Source organism: Girardinichthys multiradiatus, chromosome 15, assembly GCF_021462225.1.
Source record: "Girardinichthys multiradiatus isolate DD_20200921_A chromosome 15, DD_fGirMul_XY1, whole genome shotgun sequence".
Taxonomy (NCBI): domain Eukaryota; kingdom Metazoa; phylum Chordata; class Actinopteri; order Cyprinodontiformes; family Goodeidae; genus Girardinichthys; species Girardinichthys multiradiatus.
In genome coordinates, this window is record NC_061808.1 from 3,430,983 (window position 1) to 3,450,011 (window position 19,029).

The following is a 19,029-nucleotide window of genomic DNA, read 5'->3' on the forward strand; positions in this document are numbered from 1 at the left end:
GTGATCATGAAGACCAAGCAATAAATAACTGACAGAGATGATTAGGTTAGAAACGTCTTGTGTCTGAGAAGCAACAAAAGAAAAACTTTCTAATTAAAAGTTTTCTTTTTCCTGCCATGAAGAACACCTACAGAGAGTCCACCCTGGGCTGCTGAGCAGAAAACACATATTTACTGTTTATTTGGCCTCTTCTTCCCAGTCTGTTCCACACGTTTAAACAGGGAGCAATGAGCTCCATTTCTCTTCATTTAAAAATCTTGGACCGGGCCCTAATGTGCTCCTGAAACAGGCTGATTCTGTTTAATTGTAGCAGCGGTCAGACTAAAGGGCGAGAGGCTGAGCCGTGCCGGCCTGAAATCACTCTGTGAGGGAAAAGTTCAGGACACAAACTGTTGTTCCTCAGCAGGTAGCTCTGAGATTAACAGTGTCAATTATTATTGCTGAGCAGGTAAAACTTTACTTTTCAGAAAAAGAGATGGTCTCATTAAAACTGTTTCACATCAGGCTAAAGAACCACAGTAAGATTTATCAACAGGTGGTGGAGAGAGGAATGAAGCTCCTTTCATAAGCATCAAAGAGCTCGAACTAAACGAGGAGCTGCTTTTCATGTGATTACCCGGACATATTAACTGTTTAATCAGCAACAGAAGAGCAGATGAAACTAGAAAAGTTCAGGAGAAATCTCAAAGGGTTCAAATGCGACAACGCTTCAAACGTCCAACATCAACTCTTCATTTTAATAAGTTGAACAAAAAGAGGAGTTCTAGAGTATCTATGGAGGCGGCCATGATGGATTCATGAAACGTTGCTCTTACTGGTTGCTATGGTGATTCCCCCCTTTTCTTTGAAGCAAACGTTGAGCAGAATAACAGATGCAGACTAGAAACGAAGCCTGAAACAAGCATTCTGTTCAAGCTGCTCTGTTCTCTCAATCCCCCAGTCGGTCGTGGCAGATGGCCGCTCACACTGAGGCTGGTTCTGGTTCTGCTGGAGGTTTCTTCCTGTTAAAAGCGAGTTTTTCCTCTCCACTGTCGCTACATGCTCACCCAGGAGGAGTGAACGCTACAAAGTCACTGACACCATGCAATCGGCTGGGTTTCCTCAAATACATTTTTTTTAACCAATTTGAATAAATTACTAAATCTGGCTGCACTGTTTGATAGTTAGGATTATTGGAATAAATGTACCTTACTTGAAATCTGTATGATTTGACTGAACTGACTTTGTAAAGTGCCTTGAGACGACATTGTATTGTGAATTGGAGCTAAATAAATAGATTGAATTGAAAACTGTAAGTCTGATCCAAAAACCTCTTGAACTGTGAGTGGCAGAACCTTCTATTAAGTCACACAGATAAAACGTTATGGTTCTGAAGAGTTTCATGTAGAGGATAAAGATCATTCAATTCCAGTTGGGAAGAAAACTTCAGAATACTTCAAACATAACGGGGAATAAACATGTTTAGGTGTAACACTTTGGAGTAATCTGACAGAAAACAATAAGTCACAGCTTAGAGTTAACATTCTGTGGTAAATATAAAAATGGCAATTTATTCATAGAGTTTAACTTTCTGTGAGCTATTTGAACTCTAGATGGTGTTTCTGCTTTAAATTCAGTCAGAGTAACACAGCTCTAAACTTTACTCAGCGGTTCCACTAAAATGCTGTAATTTTGACCTGCCATTCAGAGCTAATTTTGCAAACATCACACATCGAACCACATGTTCGAAAGTACTTTATAATCAGGTTTTTTAAAACGCTGTAAGAAGAGTAGCAAGCCAGAATTGGGGAGAAAACTGAAGAGTAATGCAGGCGATTCAAAACAAATTCAAATCTGGGATGGGAAAAAGTGTTAATAATATTAATAATAATAAAAATAACTTTTTTTGACATATAAGACATTAAAATTACAGAAAAGATTTATTGGTGCATTTTATTTCTATAAATGTTTGTAAAAAGAAAGCATTTCAGATAGAAGATATGGCGTTATACCAACCAGCTCATTATATTAGTGTTACTCTATGAGCAGCAGAAATAAAAGGTAACAAAGGTTCAAATCTTCACTAATCATCAGCTGCAGAAACCACCTTACAGATAAAACCATTTGACTGGATTAAATTATTATCAGGTTTTTAAGACAAGAAAATCCTTATTTGCCATATGCTCACATAGGTCTGTAAGAAGTAAATGTACTTTTATGAAAACAACTTTGCTATTATATATGTAAAAAACATGAACAATTCAGCTGTAAATAAACACCTTTTAAACAGCTTGAATCTTCAGTCTGTAAATGAGAGAAAACTGATGCTTCATGTGCTAGCCTCCACCCCGCCCACTACCCCTCAGCGTGGCTCGCCACCAGCTGCTAATCACAATCTAGACAGCGACAAAGAGGCGGTGGTGTGGATAAAATGATACGTTCAGATGGCGAACATCGGCATATCCTGTAGGGACGCTTATTTTACGCATTTGTGTCCAGGAGAGAGAAGAAGCCCTGCTTTGGAGACCCTGCCATCATCCTAACATCTCATCGAACCCCAGCTGATGGAGGGGGCAGGAGCTGCCTTCACCTTCACATATAAAGATCTGAAACAAACCAAATCATCTTCAAACTCATTTGGTCCCACGTTTAGAGTTGAGTTGAGTAAACTGCGTTTGGTACTTTAGGTGCTCATCATTCTTTTTACCTTTTTGTTTGTACATATATTTGTTTTTTGTTTTAAAAGAGGAGCTCATCAGCAGCGGTGATTCTGCATGATGATCTAATATGAATGCAGTGTTTTAGACAGCAACGAGTCTAAACTATGATATAATCTGTATCTGTGTCTTTAAAACCTGTAAATACTTTCCCTATAATTCTGTTGGTTGTTTTTCTTTATTTGTCATTTATTATTAGGATTCCCACAGTTTTCCAGACTCAAATTCCCAACTTGATGACCTTCCTAACGCAGACTTAAAATGCAGAACAGGTGAAAAACAGAGGAATGTAAGAAGTCACTGACAGATGGACGGATGGATGGGCGAACAGGAAAAGCATTTAAGGGTTTTGACTCATTGTTATCATCCCTGCTTCCTGTGCAGCAGTTTAGCAACTTGGACAATAATAATTATTAAACAAGTAAGACTGAAATTAAGCTAAATAACTACAGTAAGACTCTGAACTCTCTTGTTTCACATTAAAATGCTGATTCTGGGAGGTTAGGGTCAAATTTAAAAGCTAATAAATGTCACCTAAAAATAAATCTATTGTCTGGAAAGGTTGAGATGAAAGGTTCTGCTGCTTTTAGACCAAGTTTTTACTGGAAAAGAAATCACGAGTTCCTGTTCCAGTCTTTTATAAATGAAGCTCAGCTCAAACTGTTTCTGCATTTTAGTTATTTTAATCTTCAAGTTATCCATGTGAAAAAAAATATTTTCCCGTTGTCTAAATGTTTCTAGGCTCCAGTTGTAAAGATACTGAAAAGTAGCGCTTAGATCTTCCAAGACATTCGGTTAATGTAACAATAATGAAAAATCGTTAAACCATCTTTTTTAACCAATCTTTAGACCATCAGGAGCTTTTTCCACCAACGCGGTACCAACTGAAGATGCAAAGGGATGTGACTCTGCTATATGTTACTTTAACATCATGAGTTAGGTTGGATTCTATACATATATGCACAGAGTCCATGTTCATTGGAGTTTTCATGGTGTTTGTACGTTCTTACCCTGCTGCTGAGTGTTGAGCAGAGATGGGTCAACAGCAGGAACCGGGCGGGCTGCAGGTCTTGGTTTAACAGCTTCTCCTGGACAATAGTAAGAAAAACATTAAAAATCTCAAAGTAGCAAACAATTCACTTAAACAAAAAGGCTTTCAAATATGAGTATTAATAGTGCTCCTGGAAGGTAAACCTTCACCCCAGTCACCCTGGCTTTCCTCCATGATTGTCCTTAACATAGCTCCATCCATCTTCCCATAAACTCTGACCAGCTTACCAGTCTCTGCTGAAGAAAAGCATGCCCACAGCATGATGCTGCCACCACCACCACATTTCACCAAGGAGTCAATGTGTTCAGACTGATGTCAAGTGGTAGTTTTACTCCACATAAAGTTTATCATGTTAGCCAAACAGTTCAATGTTGGTCTTATTTCACCATCTTCTTCCACATGTTTGCTGTGACTCTACAAAAAGGATTTCTTTCAACAACAGCTGTTGGGTGTACAGAGTCCCCCACTTGAGCAGTGGATCTCTACAGCTCCTCCAGAGTTACCATGGCCCTCTGGCTGCTTTTCTGATTAATGCTCTCCTGTCAGTGTATGTGGACGTCCATGCGCTACCTTCTGTTAGTCTATCACATAAAATCACAAGAAAATACGCAGAAGAATTTAGTTGTGGGTCAAAAGCTCGAAGGGTGTGAATACTTTTGCAAGGCTCTGTACCCATTCTGGTGCTTTTACCATCTTTAATGAAATAAACACTGAAGTATATAAAAATGTGTACTGAAAAGTGAGACATGAATGCATTGATTCATTTTTTAACACTTCCTCATTGATGCAGTCTGAGCTGTGCTTTATTGCATTCCAGCAAAGCAAGGCCAGGAAACACCAAGCAACAGCAGTCAGACTCAGGCCCTCACATTTGACTCTACATTAACTTTGGTACGCAGAGGGATTCATAGCAGACCCAATACCTGCAAACTGAATTTATCAGGCCTTCACCACCATGCCTGACAGTTGGTATGAGGTGGTATTTCATCTTTGCCTTTATCTCATCTGTCCAAAGAACATTTTTCTGAAGTCTTGTAGCTATTTCCGATCCAACTTTGCAAAGCAAAGATGTGCTGCCATATTCCTTTAGGAGAGAAGACACTTTCTCCTTTCTCCCTTCCAAAGAAGATATACTTGTTTAGTCATGAACATAGAAACTGCACCCTGTAAAGTCTGAGATGGAGCTCTTGGCTGTTTTAGCGGTTCTCTGAGGGTTCCACGCTGTAATTTTTGGATAAATTTGCTGGAACATCCACTGCTGGGAAGATTGGCAGCTATTTAAACATCTTCAACTTGTGAACACTCTTTCTCTCTGTACAAGTAGTGACATGAATTCTGCCGACTGCGTAGACCTACCACCCGGCACACAGTCACACAGATTGCTTCTGAAGGGCCATTGCTAATATCTTTCCACTCTAGCATCGTGTTAACACATTTGAAGAAACTAAGTGAAAAACACCAAATCTGTTAAAAACCTGGGCAATGTTTTTCTGGCACTACATTTTCTAAATGAATGCATGAACAGATGCACTGTCCTTTATGAGGCTCTCAGGGGATCCATTACAGTTATTCACCATCAGTCACATTATCAGAGAAAAAAACAACTCGTTTCTCAGCACTTAGTCTGAATGGATGAGCTCCAGGTTCAACTTCTGACACTCTTAATCTTAATCAACCCTTTTTACTGCAGGCATGTTTGAGGAGATACCAGCAAGACAATAACTTAAAGTGAGAGTGTTTGCACTTCTTGTGCCAGCTCCTTAGCTAAACTTGATGTTAAGTTCTGCTTAATGGGAAGAAAAATAAAGCTTCCCTTCTCACTCAGGTCTTCAACAACAACCAAATGACATCTTCTGTCACCCAGACGTCTGACATCACGTCTTTATGTCAACCTGTAAATAACACAGTTAGCATCTAACAAACAATCCTTACTGCAGAGCCGTTTCTTCAGCTTCAGATCAGTGAAACACAACAAAAACACACACTTGTTTGTTGAAGAGTGTGTGTGGGAGTCTCTCTGGGAGGAGTATTAACTTTGGTGCCAGAAAACTGAAAGGATCTCACATATTTGAGTTATCCGGGGAAATTAGCATAAAACATTAAATGTGTGATGCATAAATTTATTTAAAACGCCACGATTAGGAAAACAACCCAGAATATACAGCCTCATTTATCCACCTTGTGTTCTGAGCAAATAGCTCATGAGTTCTAGTGAATTAGTTACAGCTTGACAAGAAGCAACGTCTAACGTCTGAACTACAGCAAACACTGAAGTCAGAGTCATCAAGTAAGAATATTGTTAGCTAAAACATATGCATGGTGACCAAGATCCTAAAAAGGTTGTCAGCTGATGAACAGGACCTGAAGTTATGTCACTAAGAAACAATAAATGATCTAGTAAAGACAAGAGACGGGTCTGGCAGAAATTAGTAACCCAAGAAAAGAGCCTTGGGGGATCCCAAGTGATCTCTAAACAACAAACGCAGTCCCAGCAGATTATATACTGTGGTTCTTCAGTGTTGAGGTAAATTAAGATGCTCTCATACTTTAAATAGAACATATGAAATAGCATTTTGTTTTAGCAGACTTTCTGTTTAAATTCACTTTATCAGCATTTGTTGCTGGGGTACCTCAGGGTTGTGCTTTTGATCCTGTTCTGTTCTTTTCCTCATTAACCTAAAATTAAGTGTCTCTAATTATTGTTTTGGTAAGTAAAATCTTGTTTGGTTGTCTTTCTTGCTTTATTTGAAACCAAAACATTTTATCTTATGTTTGTCAAGTTGAAATATGAAATTGTTTCCGATTCACGTCATGACACCACCTACCATCTCAGATTCCAAAGGAGACAACAGGAGAGAGAGCTAATGTATAATTTTGGGGTAAAATGAAAAACAAGAAAAACCTACTGAACTTCAGGATGATTAGTTTCAGTTTAAACTCATGAACAAGTCTTATGGAGGGACTTGGATCATCAAGAAGATAACACTAACAGGCAGCTTCGGTCGTACCTGAAGGAGCTGGCAGCTCTGCCGGAGTGTTGGCTGGTGCGTGGGCCCCTGGTGGGATCTGAATGTTGTTGAAGTTTGAGGCAGGAGGGCCCGTTGGAACCAATCCTGGATCTGGAGCGAAGCCGATACCCGGAGCTGGATCTTGATGCAAATTCTGGTCCTGTGAAAAAGGTTCTGCCCTGAAGGAGCCTCCATGTGAGAAGCCCGGTCCTGAGAAACCTTCGGCTCCAAACTCGTCTGAAAGGCAGAAATAAAACATATGCAGCTTGCTGAAACGGGTATCATAATTTATAGAAAGCTTGTAGAACTTCCAGTCTGAGCCAGTAGCTCTAATATTGATCTGCTTTGACTTTCCACGGGTCAGAAGTGCTTCTTTTACATATTTTCAGTCTAAGCAACTCACTTTGTCTTTTAAAGCAGCATGAACCGAGCACTGCTTCCACGGGATTCAGTTTGAGTGGGTTAATTAACCTCTGGAGAGATGTATGCTGTGTTTAACACACATTTTGGCTCCCACTCCCTCCACCACACAAATAAACCAGTGGTGGTTACAGAAAGACCATTGTCTCCCCACAGCTCCGCTCTGACTTTCCATTGGCTGGGAAATGGATGTGTTGAGCAAGAGGAAAGGAATGGATGGAGGGTGGAGGTAGGGGGACCAAAGAAAGGAAACAGCCTCCGTCGCTGAGCAGCAGAAAATGAACCGACGGCACATCGGTTCTGGTTGCCACATTTGTATTCAGGCAACATGTTGCATTTCCTACAGAGTCCGTCTCTAAGTTTCCATCTGGTTATCCAGCAGATAAACTTTGTCGTCACCGAGTTATTTTTGGTAAGCTCTCGTCATATGGTGAGAAACATGGCAACATGTATACAACATTCATCCCCGTCCAGAAACAAACTGGGGAAAAGACCTACAAACTGAAAGCCAACTGGTAAATTCAAAATCTCCTTCATGCACTTATTTTCTATTTCAACCTCCTACATTAACATCTTACTGCACTAATTTACGCTGCTCCTTTCAAAGAGTCGCTGCACCTTCTAATCTGTATTCCTGTTCGCTCTCAGCTTGTCCAGTTAATAGATGCTTTCTTTTATAGAGGAAATAGTTGAAAAGTTGTCCTCATGAGACTGATACATTAGGCAAAAGCTGTCTAAATGTGACTGACTGACCGTATGGACAGATATGCAGACCGATGATAGATGGATGTAGGTGGTTGTTTGGATGGACAGACAGACGCAACAACTAAGTACCAGAGTTAAACATTTCTGCAGGTCAAACATTAACCGAATACAAGTCTGAATAATGATAATTAAAAGTGGATTTTAAAAAAACACTTGATCAGACACATTACTGCTAGATTTCCACTCGTCTTAAAAACTAAAATGAGGCACTGAGTGAAAGGAGTAAATTGACCTCAAACTGACTGTTTTTGCAGATTGGTGGCAAACACAGAAGCTGAATCTCCTCAGCCTTGCTTGATCCAAGAAGAAATGATTTATTTTTCAAAAGCCCATCTGGAGACCCTAAAAATGAGTTGTGGTGAAATAATTTGAATATATCGAAATCAATCTGTTTAAATTCTATTCATAGATAATTTGATAAGAAATTGATTTTAGAGGAGCAATGGGGCCTGAAGCTGAGGTTTACCTCTGATCGGATGAATCAACTTGTGGTTTAATGACATTCAGAACATTTACAAAACGCCTCACTGTGGGTTAAAATATGAAGATGTTTGGCAGATTTCACCTTCATCGTATAACTGCAAATAAACCTATTAAACACCAGTAAGTAATACTGACTATAGAAAATTGGTCAAATCTAGTAAGGACCTAAAGGACAGAACCCCTGCCATCCAACTGTTCAGCTAAAAAGCAAAGAGGAAAGGTAAGGGAAGTGAATCCTCTTCTAAGGGCTTTACCATGATGAGCTGCATCTCTCTAGCTTTCCATAGGCCAGATAATAAACAGTAGAAAACGTTGCATGGCATCAGTTTGTTGACATGAATTCTGCCGACTGCGTAGACCTACCACTCGGCACACAGTCACACACAATCAGCACATAGCTAAGACAGCAAACACTAGCAGAAAAAGCCCGTCCCTGTTAGATTTGCAGTCATGAAAGAGTTTAGCAGGATGATGTAAATACCACACTGTTTACATTAACATGTGTCAATAAAAGTTATTCATTAAAGTAAGAATGAAGTCTCTAAACCAAAATGTACCGCAGAAATCTCTTTCTTCTAAACCTCCAGTCGGTCGTGGCAGATGGCCGCTCACACTGAGCCTGGTTCTGGTTCTGCTGGAGGTTTCTTCCTGTTAAAATGGAGTTTTTCCTCTCCACTGTCGCTACATGCATGCTCAGTATGAGGGATTGCTGCAAAGTCAACGCCAGTTACTGTCCACTGTCTCTACATGCTCATCCAGGAGGAGTGAATGCTGCAAGTCACTGACTGGATGCAATCTGCTGGGTTTCCTTAGATAGAAAAACCTTTTATCCAATTTCAATAAAAAGCTAACTCCGACTGCAGTGTTCAATGATTAGGATTAATTGGATTGTATGAACCTGACTGTTGTGAAGAACCTTGAGACAACATGTGTTGTGAATTGGCGCTATATAAATAAAACTGAATTGAACCTACAGAACACTCATGGCATTTCATATAATTACTATAATTACAACAAATGAGCACACAGCAGTTAGGGCCGCACAGAGATGGCTGCTCATTCGGTTGCTCAGTCAGCTCCATCTCTCTGATTTTGTGGCTCTTACATCCCATATTGTGACCAGACAACAGCATCAACATGCTCTGAATTGCTCCCGGTCGGTCTGTGAAATAATCCCTGGCTGTAGTTCTCCTCCTTGCTATCTTTAGTGCTGAGGGCCAAACGCTGCTGCTCTCTGTCAAAGTCTTATTCTTAGGTCAGAAATACATAAAACATTGAAACAGGTACATCATTGTGGGATGAGGCCCTTAAGGTAAACCACAAGTACCAGTTTACATTGTTGGATGGTTTTTTGGTTGGTTGGATGGTTTGTTTAAGTTTGGCTGGGTTTTGTTTAGTTTCAGTGGTTAACATCCTTGGTTGCTTGTTTAATTTGTTGGCTAGTGGTTTGGTTGTGTTGGTTTAGATGAGGTTAGCTTGTGTTAGGTTGCCAGCCAGGATTGTTTGTTGGTTTAGTTTGTTTGTGTTGGATTTGGTTTAGTTTAATTAGCTAAATTTGTTCAGTTTCCTACACGGACTGTTGGTAAGTTGGTCTATGTTTTGTTGTCATATTCTGCATTACATTATTTAACATCAAATCATTAATCTATCAGAGTTGCACTTCAAACAGAACAGAACTTCAAAATATTCAGATTTCTATGGTAGACCACAGGTTCCAGTTTACACATGCCAGTGGTGGAGCTGCTCAGTTTAATCAGACGTCTTCAAATATGAGACATGTGATCTTTTTCTGTTATGTTGGAGTCAATAGGAGACATCCATCAATCCATGAGGGGACTCCAGATTTCAAATCATTTAACATCTAATATCAATGTATGTTTTACATACAATGAAGTTTCTCAGTTAAAAGTTCTGCCTGTCTGAATAAAGGTCCAAACAAATCCAGACTAAATTTGAGTTTAGGTTAAATACTCAGACAGGGGCGCGGCAGACAGTATCAGCATCAGCTACATATTAATTGGAATCATCGTTGTCGGAGAGACAAGAGTTCACTTTGAGGAAAAGGAGAATTCAAGCTGTTAAAGTGAGGAATAACGCCAGCAGAGGTGGGGGTGTTTTCTCCACGTTTCTTTGCAGCTTGGGCTTCCACAAGCTGATGTCATAGCAATCTGGCCACGTTCTGGGGTCAAACACACCCAGATGTATGTGGAGTGAGTGGGTGTGGGCCAGCAGATGGACTTTATTTCAGGGAGAAATTTGTAAACGTAATTTCTCTGACTTAAAAAAGCATGTTTGAAGTTTCCTCTTTCAGGGAGGGACACATTTTTCAGTCCAAAGGAGCTCGTGTCAAAACAATTGTCTGGTTCTGTTCCTAAGAGGCTTTCTATAGAATATCAAACTTTCAAAATGAAATCTGAAAGTAACTCCAGGTGTTGCTGAGTCCCGGGGGCTGAAGTAGAAGCTCAACATGTGCTTGAAGTCATCAGGCTCCGGGGTGATTCAATGATTAAAACACTTCACAGGCACAATGAAAACACAGAATACTAATCTGTTCACACTTTACCCATCCCAGAAGGTTCAAACTCCTCAATCATTCTGCTCCATCTATGTCTCAAGGATCCTAACTCAAACAATCTGCCATGCGCTGTGATAGAAATCTCAACACCGACATGGTTTGTGTGATAACACGCACAAACCATCTGGGACTGTTTTAAACTGAGCTCCATCTCTGCTGCTGACTCCTAAGAAACTCAAGACTAAACAAAGAGAGGTGTCGGGCACCACCATAACCCAATAAATCCACAGTGCAAGAATCCATAAAAAAACAGAAGAAACCCAAACTGGAGCAAGCGTTGCTGAAACATCTTGGCCTTCTCGGTTTGACACACAGAAGTAAAAGGCAGTAGAGAAGCAGTACAGGAATTTAATTAAAGCTGCAGTAGGTACCTTTTTTAAAATGTATTTGTTACATATCTGTTAAAACTGTCAATATGTGCCGACAGTAGAATATGGGACAGATAATCTGTGAAAAAAGAAAATCAAGCTCCTCTGGCTCTTCCCAGTGGTCCTACTGCTTTTTCTAGAAATGCACCGCTCCCAGTCAGAAACAACCCATCAGAGCCAGGAGGAATGTCTTAGCCGGGTCAATCACACTTGTATTCAAACAAGCACACCTTACAGGTCCCTCCCTAATAAAATATACATTCCTGGTCAGAGTCCAGTCTGGAAAACATACAAACAAAGTGACTGCCATCAGCCACTAATAGCATAAATTAAATATGATTGTCTGGTATATCCAGTTAAAGTAACAGTATATGGAAAAATGCCAACCAGTTTAATGTTCAGACCAGTTTCTGTTGTTTCTATTCGTAGTCTCCATCTGCAAAATGGCAAAGGTGAATGTTCTGGGTTATATTAAAGCTAGAAAAAGTTCTGAAATGATTTATAATGGTCTCATTTTTTTTGTCACGAGCCCTGGCATTTTAACGGGGTGAGTAGTTCATTGTGTTGTTTAGTAGGGAGGCAAAGTTACTTTTTTGCCTTTTTAACAATCAATTGAGCACACTGTGTGTGGGTGAAGGTTGGGACACAGAGTTTCTGGTAAATTTCAGAAATAAAAATGCTATTTATTTTTTTATTATTATTTTCTGATGAATCGGAAACCTTGTCAAATTTTAACAGTAACCTTAAAGTTCATCAATACAGGCAGATTTGTGGTACATTCTCTTACACAAATTACAAGTCTTTTTTTTCCACACAAAATGCTGCCCAAGCAGCCATTTTAAAGGTTGTTCTGAGCATATTTTGTCATACAAGCTCAAACAAAGGGGTTTTCCGAGGCTTTCTTTCTTTAAAAGGTTATGTTTTACGGTGGAAACCTGCATAGAAGTTCATTGATTTTGAAGGCAGCAAAGGTCAGAGCGTGTAAGTTGATTTGAAGTTGATATGAGTTAAAAATAGAAGAAATATCAACTTATTCAATCGTCAAGGCAGGTGGAGGTCAAGAATAGCCTTAGAACATTTAAACCCATATGAAAAGATGTATTTCTATAAGAGACACTTGTTTATATGAAAAGCAGAGATTCTCGCCGCCTGTGAGAACATGTTACATGACTAATCTACTTCTCACACACTTCAGAGTCCACACCTTTGGCTAGAGGGCCTTCCAGCAGCTCTCCCGAGAACTGATAACCAGAACAATACTGAGCCGGACTGAACACACACACACACTCATATAAACATACTGTCACACACAGATTAAAGCCTGCCAACAAAAGAAGCTGGTCTCAGTGTTCTTTTAAAAAAACAGGCTGTGTTTGTGATGTGGAGGAACGGGACTTTATCAGAAGGTCTCACCTGCTTCCTCATCATCATCCATGCCGATGGGCCCGGATTGGGGGGTCTCCCCGTTCTTCAGACAGTTGTGGATGTAGGTGGCCTTCCAGCGGGCGTACTTCCGTTGCTGGATATTCTGGAAGAGATTAACAAAACTTTCAATATTATCCAAATTGGAGGTTCATCTGGGGACACAAAGTAAATTTTAATTGCTGGGATAGTTCCAGAAACCTGGGTTTGGTTGTGTAGAGTTGGTTTTAGGTATTTCACAGGACCTTTGAATAATATTTGAAATATTATTTTTAACACCACTGAAAAATATGCAAGACTAAAAACATCATGTAATGTGTCGTATTTTAATAATCAAATAAATAAGGTAGGTGCAGAACAAACAGTCTGTCTTAAACCAAAAGTTTCACCTTTTAGCTCACGTCCATCTTTATCATGAGACTTATTTTTCTTATGTCTTATATCAGCAGACTGGACTATCTGCCTGGCCACCAAACAATGACAGAGAGGGTGTCTAGGTACTTTGTAGCGTTGGTCATTATAAGTATTTACTGAAGGTCAGGTTCCTCACCGAGAACCAAATAGCCATGGAAGACCCTACAGGGGGAAAGCTATCACAGCTCCTCGGGTCTCTGGGGTCTTCTAAACCCCTCAACACGCGAAGCTGGCTATATTTATAAGAATACTTTCCATTCCACTAATTATTAGGAAGGTGAACTGACCCTACTGGAGAAGGCTCAAGCAAAGGCGGAGAACTCATAGATGGCTTGGTGGTTCCTCAGATGAGCTGGAAGAGGTAGCTCAGAGTTCCGTTTGTGGTGCTAAGATTTGGGCCTGATGGACAAATGAATAGATTGACGGAGGGAAAAATGGATCAAATGATGGATAAAGGGGCTCAAAAGATGGGTAGATAGAGGGAAAGATGGAAGATGGATGGACAGACGGAAGGACTCCAAAGTTGGATGAGCAGATAAATTGAAGGGAGATTAATCAAAGGATGGTGGGTGGAATCTGGATAAAGAGACTGAAGGTTGGAATTTAGTTTGGATGAATGGATGGATGGAGTAATGGATCAAAGCATGAACAAAGGATGGTCGGACTGGTGGATGGTAGGATGGCTCAATGGCTGAACAAAGGATACGGACAGACAAAGTAATGGATGGATGGGCGGACCGACAGACGGAGGAATTGAAGAATGGTTGGCTGGACAGACTGATGGATGAATGGATCAAAGGATGGTTGGACTGATCAATACATGGACATGCAAATGCATGAGTAGATGGACGAAGGAGGGATGGCGTACAGATAGACAAACTAATGGACACTGTCAATGGAGACGGTACCACAGATTTAACTAATATGATTAATTTATAACTAATATAATTTTCCATGTAAAAAAAAAAAAAAACCTTCCAAAGAGTTGTTTTCTGTGTCACTCCCAGAAGAAAAGTAAGTACTTAGTGAATTTTCCTACGTGTCTAGGGGAAATAACAGGCGAGAAGTCTTGCAATCTGGAAATCTGTGGGTACCGGTCTGAAACAGCCACGCTTCTTTCATTTAGTTGTCCTCTGACAGGGTTGGTGGCAGGATGTTTGGAATGTGGGAAAAACAGCAGAAGGGGCAAACCGGCCAAGGCTGACACAGCCGTGTTTGTTTGGCCTCGGTTAGTCAAAAGGTCCAAGTGCCTCATTTCCAGCAGGGAAAGAAACACTGCTGTGATATGACACCATAAATGCGAAGGAGAGGATCTTTTCAACGTTTCAAAGATGTCTCCTGTGCCTGGGAGGGCGGCAGGGTTATATCCAACAACCTTATATTAGGACAGATTAGACAGTCTGGTTCCAGAGAAGCAAAATGTAAAGAAACAGGCATGATCTAAGACTTTTGCACAGGACTGAAATGTGAAAAATAAAGTTTGGCTAAATTAGGCGGCATATTTTATTCATGTCAACATTTCTCCTCAAAAGTAATTTGCTAATTCTATAAAAACTGTGCAGGTTTTCTTACTGTAGTTACCTTCAGTTCTCTTTTTATTAGATGGGTTTTAATGATAAAGACGCAGCAACAGTGAAAAAAAGAGTATTTTAACACATTAATATTACAAATATTAAAATATTTTGTTCTTTGTAAAAGTACAAAGAAACTGCAGACGAGTTTTTTAAATTATTGATTATGTCATGAGTTCTGCTGAAGAGTGTAATGATGGGGAGGAGAGCTTTAATTATGACCACACCTGTGGAGGTGTCTTCATTCTCAGTATAGACCGAGGTCGGAATAAATATTTCACCAATCTGCTCTTCTTCAGTCCGTTTGGTGTTTGGTGAATGCTGCTGGGGAGAAATTAGAAGGTCTCTGAAAGACACCGAAGTTTTCAGATGATCTGAAGGTGCTGCTCTGTTTCCAGTCTCAGTATGAATGAGAACAGAACAATGGTTCTTGTTGCAAACAGTCAGTGTTACATCTTCAATCAACCCTGTTTCCATCTCTTGGTTGTGTGTGATGATTGCTCCTGCTGATTAACTCCTTTCCCAACCATTTATCCCAGAATTCGGCAGGACATGTTTGGGTCTTTGAAAGTATTTGGCTCTAAACTGACGATTTGAATCACGTTGGGTAGTTTGGCCGAGCAGCAGGAGTTTAGTAATTACTCGCCGCTCTGCACACGTTCATGGAAGGATGACGGAAAATCTTCCTGGAAAGTTGATTTTTCAGCTCAAATGAGTCAAATCTTTTTACCACCCAACAGTTGAGATAGTATCGCCTCCCAGCTGCAGATAATGTGTTCACCATCAAACACAACATTAATAATATGGCACAGCCTGAAAGCGTCTCTGTGAGTGAAGAATGGAGCTGTGTTTTGTTTGCATCTTTATTCAGTTCATCCATAATTGTTTTCTGAAACCAAGAAGATCATTTGTCGGTGGGATGAGAGATGGGCCGGTCTCATTGGGGGGACTTCTTTGATCGTTTAAACAGAATGAAATGAGGCCGACCGTTTTGTTTCATAGATATTTGCTTTCTGTTGTCTATTCTCACTTACCTCCTCTGACAGCTCCCCAAAAACAGACAGAACGTCAATCAGCAAACTGGAGGTGTAGAAAGACTTGATCATGTTCCTGCAGAGAGGAGGAGTGTTATTGGGAGGCAGATGGAACGCACGGAAAAATGCAGTATAGAAATGCAAACAAACAATGCTCTTTTAGAGATTGCCCTATAAATAAAACCAAAATTATGAATTTAGTTATTAGTGTTTCCACGGCAGCAGCGTCTCAGGTCATCCTGACACTCTAACCTAAACATTCAGTAGTAAAATCCTCAGAAATCATCAAATTTCAACTGTGACTGCGTAAAAACTCCAGCTAGAATCAAATTCCTAATTCAGTGAGGTAAAGTCCAGCCTTGTGTGACCCGGTTAGACTGAAAGATGTTTCTGCTGTAAGGTATGGATCAGAGATGGTTCTGCAGGGTGGGTTTTCTTACTCTTTCACCAAATTCTCAGCTTATGGGGAAACTTTTTGAACCATGCAACACAACATTAAGGTAATCCAGCCATTCTGATGCATTTTCTAACATTGGAAGAAGCAGTAATCTAAAAATAAAGGCAGGAAGAGAAAAACTTCTTTGTTGAACACTTATTGTCCTTCAGTGCGTTTGGAGAAGTAGTTGTTAAACTGGCTCAAGTGTTTATTGGATGAATAAATTCTTTATTTAGAAGCTACTTTGCATAAAAACGTCTGCAAATAACAGACCGACAAACACCGCTGCTGGACCTGATTTATTCCTGCGGTTTTTAATAAAAAACACTAAACAAACAGCAAACACTTCAGAGAAAAAGCTACAGACAGACTGGAGAAGGCAAACACCAGAATGACGCCATTTTGGTTCAAAAAGCAACTCTGAAGTATGAAGATGCTTCAGGTTTTGTTTTATGATGTAAAACATCCATCGATCTTTAGACAGAGGAGATGGTTCTACTCACAGTGGACCGTTGTCTTTCTAATGATCTTCACATCAGGTGAAAAAGTTTTTTTTTTTGTTTTATTATCTCATATCTCATTAAGCAGAAGCAGCAATAAAAACATAGGTTCATAAACTGGATACATATAAAAATCTCTCATCAAACTTAATAAGCTTTTCATTTTCAACCCATTTCTGTCATGTTCTCTGTGGGCTGTGTCAACCAGCCGGCTGTCATTCAACGCCACGAGGTTTTCTGGGTTTTAATGTAAAACTGCTTTCATTTACATGACTTCAAAGTGCTGGTTGGGACCAAATGTGATGGATGCTGCTGACTTCAGGCTGCAGAGACATTCAGACATGACATCCCATTAGCCATGGTGGTGCCAAGACCCGACACAGCGCAGATGTTTCCTTTAAAATGTTTTTCCTGGTTAAAAAAAAAAGACTTGAAAATACTTTATATTAACAGTTAAAAATGTAGAGGCAAATGAGACTAGAAAAATTAATATTTAAGCACAACCTACCTACAAGGAAACACAGCAGATAAAAACTCATTCAGTCAGAAGGTCTTTCTCTACAAAAACTGATCTGAGTCTTTCAGAACATGGAGCGGTGAGTAAAGTCCAAAGCCCAGACTCTACAGTGACAAATAGCCTCCAGGAAGTGTCCCTTCAACGCTATTCTAGTGTTAACATCTCTATCTGATGTATTTTCCAGACTGCATTAATAATTACAACCAAACTTATTTAGCACCATGCTGTTAAAGTGAACGTTTCTATCCATCATGGGCTTCTGTGTCGGGTTTATTTGCTGCTTCAAATGTTTTATTTGAACCCATCTTTTAATTATGAAAAGCAACTGCAAAAATGCTTCCAAATCTGAACAAGGTCAGAGTTGTACATACTGACTCACATGTTTACATACACCCCTATTTCTCCTTTGTTCCACGTCTCTAAGCAAGTTGCTGAGAAACTGCAGAGTTTCTGCAGTCACCAACAAGCTCACTTTTCTTTACAGAATGGCTGAACTGTTTGGTTTCATGGGACAGACTTGACTTTTAGTCCACACTTTACCCGAACCCCACTGAAGCTGAGGTCCAGGCTTTGTAGGCCAGCTTTACTTTACAAGCCTGCTGAAACACCAGTATCACCAGTCCATGGTGTTTGAAAACTTGCAGGGACCGCCGTATGTTTCCCAATGAAGCCAAAAGATGTTAGTTAGCCACTGATTATGTGTCAGTGTTCTTGTACATGGTCCTGGTGAATACACTAGAACTCAACCAGTGTAACAGTGAAGTCCGTTTTCAAGCCAGTACTGGGAAGGCACCTGCTTCAAGATCGGCACCTTCAAGCTGGACTGAAAGCTGCAGCTGCCAACCTGGACCAGCCAGACACGTCCTGTATTAAAGTTCTATGGTCAGACGAGGGAAAATCTGAACTGTTTGGCCACAAAGACAACAAACATGTTTGGAGGAGTCAAGGTGAGAACACTACTGGACCAGTATAATGCCACAACTTAACCTCAAATCAACAGTCAGCTGGGTTCAACTTGGACACACTGGTCTGGGAATTGATGAAGCTCCTGGATTAGCCTTTCCAAGCCCGGACCTCAGCCCTGTTGAAGATGTATGGACTATGCCGTCTCTGACAGGGAACCAACCAATCTAGCTTGGCCCAACCAACTCTGCCAAGAAGAGCGATAATTTAATCCAGCCAGAATTATCCCAGAAGTTTGGAGTTTTTTGTTGAGTCATCATTCCTCCATGGGAAAACAACAGTTCCAATAAAACTCTAATTCATGACATTTATGGCAATTAAAAGTGGATTTAAACTTCTGAACTCGTCCCATGATTCCCATCATCAAACACAGGCCTGGAGGCAGAATGATGGTGAGGAGAACAAATAAACTTCCTCAGAGGTTGGATTTACACTGAACAGAATTATGTTTATTCATGAGTGAGTATTTTTGCTTTGTATAAACAAAATGCAGACACCTGCTGCTTCTTCTAAAACTGCAGGCTGTTTGTGTTCTTCGTTCAGCAGAGCAGAAATGTGACTTGATCTTGTTAAACACAGCTGCAGGAAACAGAAGGTTTCTGGGTGCTTATTTACACTGAAAACAGCTCTGCAGGCCCCGTCGCCTGCAGCTATTCATGCTGTACGACCTGTTACTTACTCCTCACACCTACTGGTACCATTAGGAAGGAAATCCAACCCACCTGCTCTGTTTTTCCTAAATGTTTTAGCTGTATTGGTAACAAGAAAGAGATTGATCTGTTTTAGATGTGGAGGCACCGATCCGT

The 19,029-nt window shown here is 40.2% G+C and overlaps 1 protein-coding gene across 1 annotated transcript in view; it reads right to left on the reverse strand.

Annotated features, from left to right (window-relative positions):
- vta1 (vesicle (multivesicular body) trafficking 1) overlaps window positions 1-19,029 on the reverse strand; it is a 43,618-nt gene that overhangs the window by 7,005 nt on the left and 17,584 nt on the right. The window contains exons 4-7 of the mRNA XM_047388715.1: window positions 15,808-15,883; window positions 12,780-12,894; window positions 6,756-6,992; window positions 3,707-3,784 (exon numbers count right to left, since the gene is read on the reverse strand). Coding sequence (XP_047244671.1) covers window positions 3,707-3,784; window positions 6,756-6,992; window positions 12,780-12,894; window positions 15,808-15,883 — 506 coding nt within the window. The remainder of the gene's footprint in view (window positions 1-3,706; window positions 3,785-6,755; window positions 6,993-12,779; window positions 12,895-15,807; window positions 15,884-19,029) is intronic.